Below are 14744 nucleotides of genomic sequence, written 5' to 3'. Positions count from 1 at the left end.
TATATATTATATATGATAATAAAAATAGCTCCAACTTCCAAATTCCCACATCCATTGTTAGGGCAGTTTAAAACAACCAGAGCTGTAGTGAACCTGCCTAGAAGGGGATGCAAGTGTATTTTGCCCCCAGGCACAGTTTAGTTTATGGTTATAGAGTCTACTCCACTACCGCAAAGCTGAGAAGTTTTATGAGACGCATGACGACTGAAAATTTGACTGGAACAAAGTAGAAAAATCTAGAGTTATTAAGCTATTTTGCAGTTTTAAGAGTATATAATGAGTTTGCTTTTTTTCTTACAAAGCAAAGCAACAATAATAATTTTAATGAATGTTTATAATAACTTAGTAAACAAAAAAGGTGTTTTATATCTCAAAGAAGTAAAAATAAATGAATAAATAAATAAAAACACTGCATAATCAACACAATGAATTGATTTTATGTTTTCAAAGAGAGCCCCGTTTTAAAATGGACAGAAATAAAAGTGGCACATTACTGAAAAGCAAAGTCTCTTTTTACAGAGCTGCAGATTAATTCTACTTAAAGCCTACAAAAGAGAAACCAATGCATAATACGGAATGGCTCTTCTTATTGTCCAGTGCAGTGATGAACAGCAGTGTCCTGAAGAAACTGGCTTCTTCACCTCAGCAGAAGACTGGTCAGCTCGGATCTCCGCACTTATAACATCTAACAAAGAAAAACTACAACGTTCACTTTACTGAGCAATACTAAACCCCATAATGAAACCTTTTGATGGGCTGATAGTTCACTACTTCAGTTCTGGAGCGTAATGTAATATATTAGGTGATAAATGGTCTGATATTTAATTGGAGCCTGTAATGCACAACACTCTTTGATCAATAGAGTGAGTTCAGTAAAACTATCATCCACTACTATATTGTGCATGAGTAAAGGTTGAGCTCAGTGATCTCCCCCCAGTGTTCAGAGACAGTACTGCTGAAATGTCTTTCCGTGGATCCCAGTCCCATTGGAAAGACACCAGGTTCTCCAATAGTGAATATCTGTAGTAGTAAATAATATTTCATTTGTGCAATTTACATCCTGACCATAAGGCATGACACAGTGCTGTGCAAAGACACTTTAAAGATTGTATTTAAAGATGTATTTATATGTTCAGCAAGCATGCATAACACTTCTAATCAAAACTGGAAAAATAAATAACTTTATTAAGCTGTTACAGAGAACCCCCACCACCCCCCCCCCACCCCACCCCCCCTTTTATCGTCTGCTCTAGTTTTTGTGCAGCTGTCTGTATGAGTTCCACCACAGTGAGCCTGTAGCACAGTAATACACTGCAGTGTCTTCAGGCTTCAGTTGACTCATGTGCAGGTAGAGATTAGAGCTGTCCTTGGATGCTGTGAATCTGCCCTGAACTGACTGGGCTGAGCTTTTGCTACTTTCAGAATAATAGTAAATAATCCATTCCAGTCCTTTTCCAGGAGCCTGTCTGATCCAGTGCATCGTGTAGCTGCTCAAATCAAATCCACTGCAGGCACAGGTCAGTTTGTGGGATCCACCTGGAGCCACTGTTACTGGCCTCTCAGACTGTGTGAGGACAACCTGAGAGTGGACACCTAAACAGAGACACAAAGACACAGCAGGTTAAATGTGGATAGTCGGTTTACTTCATTAATACGGTTCCTCACTGAGAGAGATAACAGACTCACATCCTGCCATCAGCAGCAGCACTAAAGACGTGATGAACATGGTGTTTGTGGAGCTGGAGCTGATCAGAGACACCAGAAACCTGGAGATCCTCTACAACCTGTCCTTCATTCACTCTACATATGGAGGAGTTTGATGAAGAGTTTGCATAACAGCTCAGTGATGTGAGACTCCACTGCTCTGGCTTTAGGAGAACAACAGGCAGGTCTGCTTTTTTTGAATGAAGGGCGCCCCCTACTGGAAGATAAATAAACATTGCTATTTCATCTGTTTGTTGGAGATGCCCTGAACATTCATTCAGTCAGTGACAATGGATTCAGATCTTCCTGTAATATTAAATGTCTTATTGTCCTTTAGTCTCCTCAGAAATATGAACTTTAGTCACAGTAAGTGCACCTGGTAAGACATTTATGAGGCAGCTAAAGTGAGCTGGACAGTATAACTTGTGTAACTGTTAGTGTTTCTGTTAAGGAGAACAATGTCAGTGAGATCTTTGGGAGCAGCTTCTGTTGGGTGGAAGCCGCTGTAACTGGCTGGTTTTAAGACCGGAATGATGGAAGAGTTAAAGTGGCTGTAGGTGCACAAACAGTAAGAGTGGACAAATTAAATGCTGAAAGATTTGATATCATACTTAGAGTTGATTGTTGTTTATTTAATGTTAAATATTTGTTTTCCTGCTAATAAAAACAAATAATGAATGAATGAAAAAATCATTTGTACTTAATAGCTGCTTCAGCTAGAAATGAAATAAACAAAATTCCACAGAGAAAATGTTTTTGGATTTTTCAAGGCCAAACTTAGGACAGCAAGTGAAATGCAAGATAAGGGTCTTTGAAGAAAGTCTATAGATCCTCCACTCCAAATGAAGCACACCTGATCTTTCCCTGGTCCCTGGTTCCTGGTCCCTGGTCTCTGATCCAGGCTGTGCCATCATTGCTGGAAACCTCACAGTACAACATGCAGGGTAACGTGGGGGTTGAACCCTTTCTTGGTAATGGGGTAAGAAGCCCTTTTTAAGGATTCTAATTTTGCATGCATTAAAAATAAAATGGTCTGTTCTTTGAGTTTATTTCCCATGACACTGAAAAGCTTTATGCATCATCATTCTGTACATGATACTCAAGCATACATATGATTTACCTTTACAGTGTAAGGACATTAAGGCATGTCCCTCGTTTTCCCCACTTCATATAGAGATAACTGCTCATCTAGGAATTTTAACTTAATGTTAGCAAAAGATTGTGTCAATCAAATTGCTTTAACTTTCATGAAATGAGAAACACTTTGTTTATTGATTTTATATTTTAAAACACCACTTTTTTGTATATATTAACAGCACCTTGTGTTTTACATGCAAAAAAGACAAATATGACACAAGCGACTATTTAATGACCCTTTCAAGTTTAGCTGAGTGTCGGCTCTGGGTTTTTGTAAGCCGTGTTCATTAGTTAGTGTCACTGTGTGTCTCGCACAGTAATACACAGCTGTGTCTTCAGTCTGCAGATTCTGTCCTTGTAATGTTATTGTGTTGGTTCCAGTGTTTCTGGAGATGCTGAACTTGCTTTTCAGTTTATCACTGTAAGCTGTGCTCCCTGATGAATCCCAACTGATATATCCAACCCACTCCAGAGCTTTTCCTGCAGGCTGTCGGATCCAAGCTGAATAATAGCTTGTAACTGAATATGAAACCTTGCAGTCGATGGTCAGACTCTGGCCTGGACGGACCACCATGGAACCAGGCTGAGTCAGTTCTTCACAGTGAACACCTGTAGATCAAAACCACAAAGTTACTAAATGTGTCACCTTGTACATAAACATACAATTGCGCTCTGACTGAGTGATCTATGTTCTTTACTGAGTAACTCACAGGATGCAGCTGCCAGCAGGAGCAGCAGAGATGTAGAGAACATGGTTGGTGTTGAAGTTGGACCTGTAGGATCTTCTCTGTTCTCTACTGCTTAGAGAGTGTCTTCTAAATACAGAGAGATGCAGGGAGGGAGCTTGTATTTGCTTATCTACTGACCCATGAAGGCCAAACCTATTTAAGACAGAGTAGTGGGCAGTGGTTTAATTCAACAAATAAAAGCAACACAATGTACAGAATTCAGGAACTGTCTGAAAGCCGTCTGTGATTTCCTGTTTCACTGCGAGATGAATATGAGGGAGCACAGAGGCCAAATTCCCTTCATTCATCAACATGGGGACAGTTACAGAACACAGAAATTGGGTTGACCATCAGAAATTAAATAAACAATCAGCAAAAGTTAGGTTAGTTTAAAACAACCAGAGCTGTAGTGAACCTGCCTATAGGAGGACGCAAGTGTGTTTTGCCCCAATACAGTTTAGGGTTTATGGTTATAGAGTCTCTAAAATGTAATTTAAAATTTTTAAATAAAATAGGTGTTTAAAAACTTAGTGTCATTGCTGGACTGAGAACAGTCCACCAACCATAAATATCCAGCCACCAGCGTCCTGTGACCACTGAAGAAGGACTAGAGGATGACCAACACACTGTGCAGCAGCAGATGAGCTGTCATCTCTGACTTTACATCTACAAGGTGGACTGACAAGGTGGGAGTGTCTAATAGAGTGGACAGTGAGTGGACACAGTGTTTAAAAACTCCAGCAGCGCTGCTGTGTCTGATCCATTCAAACCAGCACAACACACACCAACACACCACCACCACGCCAGCGTTACTGCAGTGCTGAGAATGATCCACCACCCAAATAGTACCTGCTCTCTGGGGGTCCATGGGGGTCCTGACCACTGAAGAACAGGGTAACAGAGTATCAGAGAAACAGATGGACTACAGTCTGTAACTGTAGAACTACAAAGTGCAGCTATACAGTAAGTGGAGCTGATAAAGATGGACAATGAGCATAGAAACAAGGGGGTGGTCATAATGTTAGGCCTGATTGGTGTACAAACATGACAATATACAATGAATTGAACTCATCTACTCAAACATAGTCCAGTTTGTAAGCAGTAATGAAATAGAAGAGGTCCATTAGAACAGCAGACATTGGACACAAAGCCGACTAAAGAGAAACCAATGCATGATAATGTACTGGCCTTCTTATCGTCCACTAATGTTATTCTAAAACCATTTTTAATCCACTTTCTTTCCCAAACATTAGCTTAAAAATTTAAAACATTGTGTAGTCAAAGCTGTTTTCCACTGGTTGTAGTATAATTCATTGTGTCTGGTGACATTTGAGAAATAGAGAAGATCTTTCAGTCAGTTTAGTCAGTAAGTGTGTGTGGTTTTAGTACAGCTGCTCCATCAGATCCATCACTGTGGTTGTCGAGCGCAGTAATAAACAGCAGTGTCCTCTGCTCTCAGACTCTTGGCCTCTAAGAACTGCGTACTTGTGGAAACGTCCTCAGTCATTGTGAAGTGGTCTTTCACTGAGTCTGCATATGTTGCTGAATTTGAGCCAGTGCTCATCCTCCCAATCCATTCCAGAGCTTGTCCTGGTTTCTGTCTTAGCCAGTGAATGTTGTAGCTCGTCATGCTGTACCCACTAATTTTACAGGAGATCTTCACAGCTTCTCCAGGTTTCTTCACCTCAGCAGAAGACTGGTCAAGTCGGATCTGAGCATGAACGGTATCTAAAAAATAGAACAAAACACTCAAGAACAATCCAGAACATTTTGAAGCTCATTCTTACATGACAATATTTGTAAAAGTCTAACATACCCTGTGTTAGTATCAGTATAAGAATGGAGTACTGAGCAACACTAAACCCCATAATGAAACTCTTTGATAGCCGACAGTTTTTTTTCTTTTCTTTCTTTTCTTATTTCACTTCTGGGGCTGGAAGTCATATGAGCACTAGATGAGTTGATTTTTATGTGGAGCCTAGAAGCCACATATAAATTTACATAAGCAGTCTTTAACCAATAGAGTTAGTTCAGTAAAACGATCATCCACTGCTATATTTTGCATGAATGAAGGTTGAGCCCCCCCTAGTGTTCAGAGACAGTACTGCTGAAATGTCTTTCACTCCCACTGTTTTTCAGCTGACCACCCCCACCAACACCCTTTGTTATAATCCCACTGACAGTGGACTGTGGAATATTTAGCAGTGAGGAAACTTCACGACTGGACTTGCTGCACAGGTGGCCTCCGATCACGGCACCACGCTGGAATTCACTGAGCTCCTGAGAGCGACCCATTCTTTCACTAATGTCTGTAGAAGCAGTCTGCAGGCCTGGGGGCTCGGCTTTATACACCTGTGACCATGGAAGTGACTGGAACAGCTGAATTCAATGATCTGGATGGGTGAGTGAAAACTTTTGGAAATATAATGGATGTATCATCATCATCATCATCCAGTAAATGATAAACTCAAGCATGGATATGATTTAGCTTTATAGTAAAAGGACATTAGAGGGTGTGTTTTCACTCATTGTCCCCAAATTCATAGAGAGCTAATTATTAATATATGAACTTAATTTTGATGTTGGCAGTTGATCCTGTCCCCAACTTTCATGAAACTATAAACTATATAGTCTAAATCTTCAATGTTTTTCATGTTTATTTTTATTTACTATCATTTTTTTCATTATATTTTTTTATATTAACAGTACATTGATTTTACATGCAAAAATATTACTAAAAACGGCACAAGCTAAGAAACTCATTCATTTAAAAATACTTGAGAGTCGGCTCTGGGTTTTTGTAAGCCGTGTTCATTAGTTAGTGTCACTGTGTATCTCCCGCACAGTAATACACAGCTGTGTCTTCAGTCTGCAGATTCTGTCCTCGTAATGTTATTGTGTTGGTTCCAGTGTCTCTGGAGATGCTGAACTTGCTTTTCAGTTTATCACTGTAACCTGTGCCCCCACCGCTACTGATATATCCAATCCACTCCAGAGCTTTTCCTGCAGGCTGTCGGATCCAAGCTGACCAATAACTGGTAACTGAATATGAAACCTTGCAGTCGATGGTCAGACTCTGGCCTGGACGGACCACCATGGAACCAGGCTGAGTCAGTTCAACACAATGAACACCTGTAGATCAAAACAGAGTTAGTAGATGTTTCATCTTGGACATAAACCTGATATAAATTGTGCTCTGACTGAGTGAAATGTGTTATTTACTGAGTAACTCACAGGATGCAGCTGCCAGCAGGAGCAGTAGAGATGTAGAGAACATGGTTGGTGTTGAAGTTGGACCTGTGGGATCTTCTCTGCTCTCCACAGCTAAATATGTTCTCTTCTAAATATAGAGAGACGCAGGGAGGGAGCTTGTATTTGCTTATCTAATGACTCATGAAGGCCAAACCTATTTAAGACACAGTCAAGGGCTGTGGCTTCATGTAGTGCATGTTAAGAACTGATTCTGTCTTCATTTTCAAAAAATAAAAGCAATCTTTTCATTTAAAGTATAACCCCGATTCAGGAAACTTAGGACGTTATGTAAAATGTGAATAAATGTACATAAAAGTAAATGCAGTGATGTGTAAATCGCATAGACCCACCATTTAGTCACAATGGAACATAGAACACATATCAGACGTTGAAAGCAAGACATTTGACCATTTCTTGAAAAGCAGCAACACATCTCAAAAATGTTTGGACATTTTGGACATTGTCCCAACTTTTTTTGGAACTGGGGTATATAATGAGTGTCAGAGAATCTTCTCAAAACACGAACTGTTCATCCATATGAAATGAAATTGATCATTAATACACATTAATATGTATGTTAACTTCAGGTTTGATAACCACACTGCTGTGAATACTTAAACAGCTTACTCACGTATATCCGCCTGCAGCCCTTCCCATCCCTCATTCCAGTGAATTACACCTCTCTCTATTGCAACTATCTATAAGTAGAGAAAGAGATTTGATGAAAAATGTCCATAATAAGTCAACGATGAGAAGAAATTCAGTAAAGGTATTAAGTGCCTCAGTGAGTAGACACTCCTACTGGTGCATAAATAAACCTTCTGCACATCTCTGTAGCTGAAACATGTGCGTGTTCAGGAACTCTTAAACCATCATTTGTGGTTCCCAGTTTCACTGGGGTATAAATATGAGGTGACAAGGAGGCCAAATTTTATTTCATTCGTTAGCATGAGGAGAATTATAGGAACATGCTGACTTGTATAAATCTGATAATGACGATGAAAAATAACTACACCTCTGAAAGTTCTCACATCCATCATTGGGTCAGTTGGGAACAACCAGAGCTGTAGTAAACCTGCCTAGAAGAGGATTCAAGTGTGTGTTGTCTCCAAGCAAATTTGCTACTACATCAAAGCAGACAAACTATGTGTAAGGCAAGCCTTTTATTGTGTCTAATCAAAAATCTAAACACCTGGAAGTTGTTGGATGTTTGATTGGTATTCATAGGCAATGATGGTTAAATGTTTTTCACTCCCAATGTTTCTCATCTATAATTCAAAAGCAGTGGAGTCAAAACATAATATAGGTACTTAAAATACATAAAATATAATAAATCAAACAGGACATCATTAGTATTGATACTATTATATAGAATCTTATATAAAGAGTACATAAAAAGTGAATGACACACTGTGCAGCTACAAATGAGTTACATTCTCTAACTGTACCCATACACACTGTACAAGCTCAACAAGTTGAATGTGTCTAATAAAGTAATAACAAAAGAAAACAAAATAAAAAGCAAATAGGAGATGCAAAGGATATATTTTGGCCTAACAACGGCCAAATTTATTAAAGAATCTCCTTAAAAAGCAGGAAAGTAAGAGATATGTCAGTCTCATCAAAAATGTTATACTTTAATTGGAATTTCAAGTTTCAAGAAATTATATCACTGTTGTCAGGGGGAACAAAATCCTTGTAGCTCCATTTGTGTTTTCAGTTTTTGCCAAACTCTGAAAATGCCTTTTTCCTTTTACATTATGTGTGAATTTCATGAAGAATTGGCCAAAAGAAATGGCTGAAAATGACTTAGAAATACGTCTGGTTCCATTGACTTACGTTAAAAGTAAAGTGGGTTTTTTCCCTCTCTTGTAAAGTTACCATTTTGGAGATACAAGGTTTTCTCCCAACAACAGTGATATACACTATTATCCTAGGGATTTAATAGGTAAAATGATTGTCTCTAATAATAATAATAATAATAATAATAATAATAATAATAATATCTTAAATGGTAATGTTACCATGCAGACATGAAACAAATCTTTTGCTGTAAAATAATAAATTAACAGATTTTTTAAAATAATATATTCTCTATTCTCCAGTTTAGTTTATTACTGTAATGTTTACTCCCATCAGTACAGATATATCCTATGTACTCCAGACCTTTTCCTGCAGGCTGTCGATGAAAGCCTGTAGCATAGCATGTAACTGAATATGAAACCTTGCAGTTGATGGTCAGACTCTGATCTGGACGGACCACCATGGAACCAGGCTGAGTCAGTTCCTCACAGTGAACACCTGTAGATCATCTTGGACATGAACAGAATTGAAATAACATTCTGACTGAGTGAACTATGTTCTTCACTGAGTAACTCACAGGATGCAGCTGCCAGCAGGAGCAGTAAAGATGTAGAGAACATGGTTGGTGTTGAAGTGGTTAACACCTCTGCCTTCTACGCTGTAGACTGGGGATCAATCCCTGACCAGGGCAAGCACCCTACACTATACCAATAAGGGTCCTTGGGCAAGACTCCCAACACTACCTTGGCCTACCTGTGTAAAATGATCAAACTGTAAGTCGCTCTGGATAAGAGCGTCAGCAAAATGCCATAAATGTAAGTGGGATCTTCTCTGTCTCTTCTTCTATATAGAGAGAAGAATGTGGTGGTGGGGGGGTGGATTATTGCTTATCTAGTGATTCAGGAGAGGCAAAGCTATTTAACACACAAAGTAGAGAGAGCATGTTTAGAACCACTTCTCTGCATTTTTCAACAAATACATTCAGCAACTCTTTCATTAATAAAAATACAATGTACATGCTTTCATATCCTTATCCTAATGCAGGCAGCATGTCCTCCAACACCGTATCTGAGAAATCTTCTCAAAGCATCTTCAAAGTGTGAAACAATATATGAAATGAAATTGATAATGACTGTTCAGGGGAACATATTTATATGTTTAGTTCATTTCTATTAACCATTCTGCTCTGAATATTTACATTTCCTTAGTCATTCATCAACACAAAAATTATTAGAAAACACACAGAAGAAAAGGGATTACACTTTGTAGACCTGAATGGATTAGATAATCACAATCAAAATAATCTACCTCTGAAAATCCGACCTACATCATTACAGCAGTTAGAACAACTGGAGCTGTAGTGAACCTGCCTGAACGTAGATGGAAGTATAGCTTGCTCCCAAGCACTTGGACTGTTAGGGAGGCTCCAAAATTGCAAGTAGATACCATCTCAATGTCAGCAAACTAGGCCTTTTTGCATAACTAGAAGCTTTGGTTGGCAACTTGCACAGATTAGTAGCATGGACTCCCTAAAGTACCACAGATTTTTTAAAGAAATCTGCCCAAAGCTAAAACTGGGTGTAGATCTTCCAGCAGGACAATGACCCAAAACACAAGTTCAAGTCCACCTAACAACTGTTAGGGACCACCAGAACATGGCCATCCCATTGTCCTGACCTAAACCTCATTGAGAACCTTGGGGTGAGCTGGATAGGAGAGTCCATAAGACGATCTAGAAACCTGGAGGATCTGGACAGGTTCTGCATTTAGGCGAGGTCTAAGATTACATTCTCTGTATTCTCCATTCTCAATTTTTTGATACAGGTTGTACCAAGGGTGACATTAGATATTTAGCAGAACGAAGCTGCATTGAGATAATTAGAAATAGATTAGAAGGATTAAACTGGCTTGATTTCTGGGAGAGGTGGGCACCCTACTGGATACTTTCAGTAGTGAATAACACTTAGAATAGCTGTGAAGGGTCATGGTTCATTGCTTTGTCTGCTCATCCAACTTCAATGAAACTTGTCTCTTCCTAACACAGATGTTGATGGGTTTTTGTACAGAGCTCCCACTGAGCTGCACTGCTGTGGCCGTCTTTGCACAGTAATAAACAGCCGTGTCTCCAGACTCCAGGCTGCTGATGTCTAAGAACAGCACGTTACTGCTTGTGTCTCTGGAAATCTTGAAGCGACTCTTAAAGGAAGCTCCATTGTCTATAGATCCACCACCCCAAATGATCCCGATCCACTCCATGGCTTTCCCTGGAGGCTGTCTGATCCAGCATGTACCGTAGTCAGAGAGACGATAGCCAGAAACCTCACAGGACAACCTCACCGATTCTCCAGGAGGCTTCAACTGAGCAGGAGACGAGCTCAGACTGATTCCATGAACATCTGCGAGAAGGAAACGGGTCACAGAGGCCATTAAACACACATCATTTCATCTTAAACTGAAGTCTACAGTGTATAAATGAGACTAAAGTCCACTTACATGGTAAGAAGGCCAGCAGCAGCAGAGAAGTCCAGCTCATCATTGCTCTGAAAGTATCTGAGATCATGTGCTTTGTTAGAGGACGTATGAGTGTGGGTCTGTATTATATACACATTGTGGCAGTGTCTGACCTGCAGTGGAGCTGGACTGGAGATTTACATACTGCTCATTTCAGATGATTAAGGAGGAACATTCAGAGGTGTTTCCTGGATGAACTATGAAGTTTTTCAGAGTATTGATGTGATTCTGAAGAGATTTGATATTTCACATGTTTATATTCTAAGCAATGTGAAGTGAGCAGTAGAACCTGAATAATAAATGTCGCTAAATGCACTGGGTGACACTTTATAATAACAGTCACTTACAAATATTAACTTCATCATTATCATTTATCATCATTAACAAACTATTAGATAATTATATAGTTCTGCCATTATTTAAATAACTAACCAATTAATCAGTGAAATAAAAATACATAAAGAATTATGTATGTATTTCATATTTATAGCCACAAAAAGGATGCCTCAAATATTAAGCGTTTATTATATGCATGCAATTATAACACAAAATTCATAATCATTTTTCAATAACTGTTTATTAATTATCCTCATCAGTCCTAACATTTCAAACCATCATTTGTCTTATGAACTTGCAGTGACTCAATTATCAAAAACGTATTATAAATCATTTAACCTTAATGTTTCATAATAATTGCAAATTTATTCATAAAGTTATTTCTACTTCAATTATTGATATTTATTAGTACATAAGCAACAACAGTGTAATTATTAACAATAATTAACAATCTATGAGTTAAAGATTAGTAGCTATTAACTGATTTAGCAAACTAAGCTACATTCTGTAACTGTACCCATGCACACTGGGCAATCTCAACAAGATTAAGATTTAGTGACCCTTAGTCCCACAATGTGGAAGTTTCACCTCCGCATTAAACCCATCCGCGCAGTGAAACACCACAAACACACACTCTCACGGGCAGTGAGCGCACCTGCCCGGAGCAGTGGGCAGCCCTATCTGCAGCGCCCGGGGAGCAGTTGGGGATCAGGTGTCTTGCTCAAAGGCACTTCATTCATGTACTGTAGGCTCAGGGAATCGAACCAGCAACCTTCTAGTCACAGGGCTGGTTCCCCAACCTCCAGTCCATGCCTGCCAGCAGTGTCTAATAAAGTAGGTAAGTGGTCAGCAAGTTTAAAAACTCCAACGTTGCTGAACCACATCACTTGGACACACAATAAACTAGTGCTACACACAATTATTTCCAGCATCAATGCAGTGTTTTACCTATGAATGGTTCAAAGAGTCAGTCTAGGAAAAGGTGTTAATGACCCCTTGAAATTTAAGCTGCTAGGGGGGTCAGTCATGGGCTGGAGGTTAGAGAACCAGCCCTGTGACCGGACGGTTGCTGGTTCAATCCACTTGGCTGATGGTCCATCACTGTAGTGCCCTTGAGCAAGGCACCTAACCTCCAATTGTTCCCTGGGCGCCATGGATAGGGCTGCCCACTGCCCCCTAGTGTGCTGGTATGTGGGTGTTTCACTGCACAGATGGGTTAAATGCAGAGGTCTAATTTCGCAGAGACAAATGGTTTTACATTCTATTCTTCTTTCTAATAACGTCTTGCGTTACTCTGTATCTATGTAAAGTAATGGAACGAGATTTTATTCGGTGTCATTTTGAATCACCACTGTAGGTCTGTTTGTCATATAATGCAGATAAAAACACGTCGTCTTTTAAGAAAACATCTATTTATATTGTTGCCCCACAAAATCTGCAATTCCAGCTCTGGTATTATATTGTATTGACGTAGAAGCAATATTCTGATATGCACAACACTTCATATTCCTCCATACGCTCCAAAATCGGTTAAAACTGAACCGCCGATTTGGTGTATGCCCAAGCATTTTGTATAAAAGAATTAAAATTAAATTAAACAGAAAAAAAACTTAAGCTGGTCTCAGTCTCATCTCTGACTCAGCTTCCACAAAGTCGTGGTATTGACTCAGACTCAATGTGTCCAGGTCTTGGTCTTGACTAGGACTCACTAGTGGTGTTTGACTTCAACACAACAGGGTGGAGCATGGACAGGTCATGGGGACAAATAAAAGGTGAGAGGATGTGTCGACCCTACATAAACATATTATGTAGTCTATAATCTTCTTTAGTAAGCTGTTACAGAGTTCACCCCACCCCCCACTCCGTTTATGCTGTGCTCTAGTTTTTGTGCAGCTGTCTGTCTGAGTTCCACCACAGTGAGTGTCTAGCACAGTAATACACTGCAGTGTCTTCAGGCTTCAGTTGACTCATGTGCAGGTAGAGATTAGAGCTGTCCTTGGATGCTGTGAATCTGCCCTGAACTGACTGGGCTGAGCTTTTGCTACTTTCAGAATAATAGTAAATAATCCATTCCAGTCCTTTTCCAGGAGCCTGTCTGATCCAGTTCATGCCAGTGCCCCCCACATTGAATCCACTGCAGGCACAGGTCAGTTTGTGGGATCCACCTGGAGTCACTGTTACTGACCTCTCAGACTGTGTGAGGACAACCTGAGAGTGGACACCTAAACAGAGAACCAGAGAAACAGCAGGTTAAACGTGGATAGTCGGTTTACTGCATTAATACGGTTCCTCACTGAGAGAGATAACAGACTCACATCCTGCCATCAGCAGCAGCAGTAAAGACGTGAGGAACATGGTGTTTGTGGAGCTGGAGCTGATCAGAGACACCAGAAACCTGGAGATCCTCTACGACCTGTCCTTCATTCACTCTACATATAGAGGAGTTTGATGAAGAGTTTGCATAACAGCTCAGTGATGTGAGACTCCACTGCTCTGGCTTTAGGAGAACAATAGGCAGGTCTACTTTTTTTAAATAAATGGCGCCCCCTACTGGAAGATAAATATAGAGGACTCATTTTCCAGCATCACTCAGGCTGATGTTTAGTCTGTTTACTGAATGTTGGAGATGCCTTAAACGTTACACTCAGTCAGTGTCATTGGGTTCAAATCTTACCGTCATGCTGAATGTCTGTGGTTTAGAGTGCTGAGTGAAAGTTTGTGAACCCTTTAGCATTTTGTGAATTTCTACATGAATATAACTAAAAATGTTATTAGATCCTCATTCAAGTCACAAACATAGAAATCCCAGAAAAGCAAGTCATACAAACAGTTATTTGTGTTTTTCATTCATTTATTGATTAAACATTGAACTAGTGTGACCCTCTTCACATTGACTTGGAGGACTCAGCCTTACAGTAGCTTCAATTCTGTTATGTTGGTGGGTTTTTGGCATGAGCACCATAAGTTCACACTTTTTTTTTTTTTGGATTAATTTCTCTGCGATGGACTGGCAACCTGTCCAGGGTGTATCCTGCCTTCCACCCGATGACCCCTGGGATAGGCTCCAGCATCCCCCGCGACCCTGAGGGAGAAGCGGCTTAGAAAATGGATGGATGGATTAATATCTATACTTTGCCCAAGCCATTCAACAATGCTACATTTCTTGGGCTCCAACATTTTTTGTAAACTAACTCGTGTTTTATTCTGCAAGAAAAACACCATCTGTTGAGTTTCTGTTCAAGGATGGATGCCCTAACATGCCCCTTTATTATT

At 39.8% G+C, this 14744-nt stretch overlaps 1 protein-coding gene and 3 gene segments (V, D, J or C); all 4 read right to left on the bottom strand.

Moving 5' to 3' along the window:
* The window catches only part of LOC108414177, a 512138-nt gene that overhangs the window by 293246 nt on the left and 204148 nt on the right, over window positions 1–14744 (bottom strand).
* Window positions 1–14744, bottom strand: part of LOC108436641 (immunoglobulin gamma-1 heavy chain-like) — a 395990-nt gene that overhangs the window by 302140 nt on the left and 79106 nt on the right. The window lies entirely within an intron of this gene.
* On the bottom strand, window positions 4566–5769 carry LOC108417203. The segment is given in 2 exon segments: window positions 4566–5297; window positions 5386–5769. Coding segments are annotated over 2 exon segments (372 nt in total).
* On the bottom strand, window positions 5955–6896 carry LOC108417661. The segment is given in 2 exon segments: window positions 5955–6701; window positions 6804–6896. Coding segments are annotated over 2 exon segments (351 nt in total).

The sequence above is a fragment of the Pygocentrus nattereri genome, chromosome 14, assembly GCF_015220715.1.
Source record: "Pygocentrus nattereri isolate fPygNat1 chromosome 14, fPygNat1.pri, whole genome shotgun sequence".
In the NCBI taxonomy this organism is placed as follows: Eukaryota; Metazoa; Chordata; class Actinopteri; order Characiformes; family Serrasalmidae; genus Pygocentrus; species Pygocentrus nattereri.
Note: the sequence above shows the minus strand (reverse complement) of the source record. Positions and strands in the feature narration are given on the sequence as shown.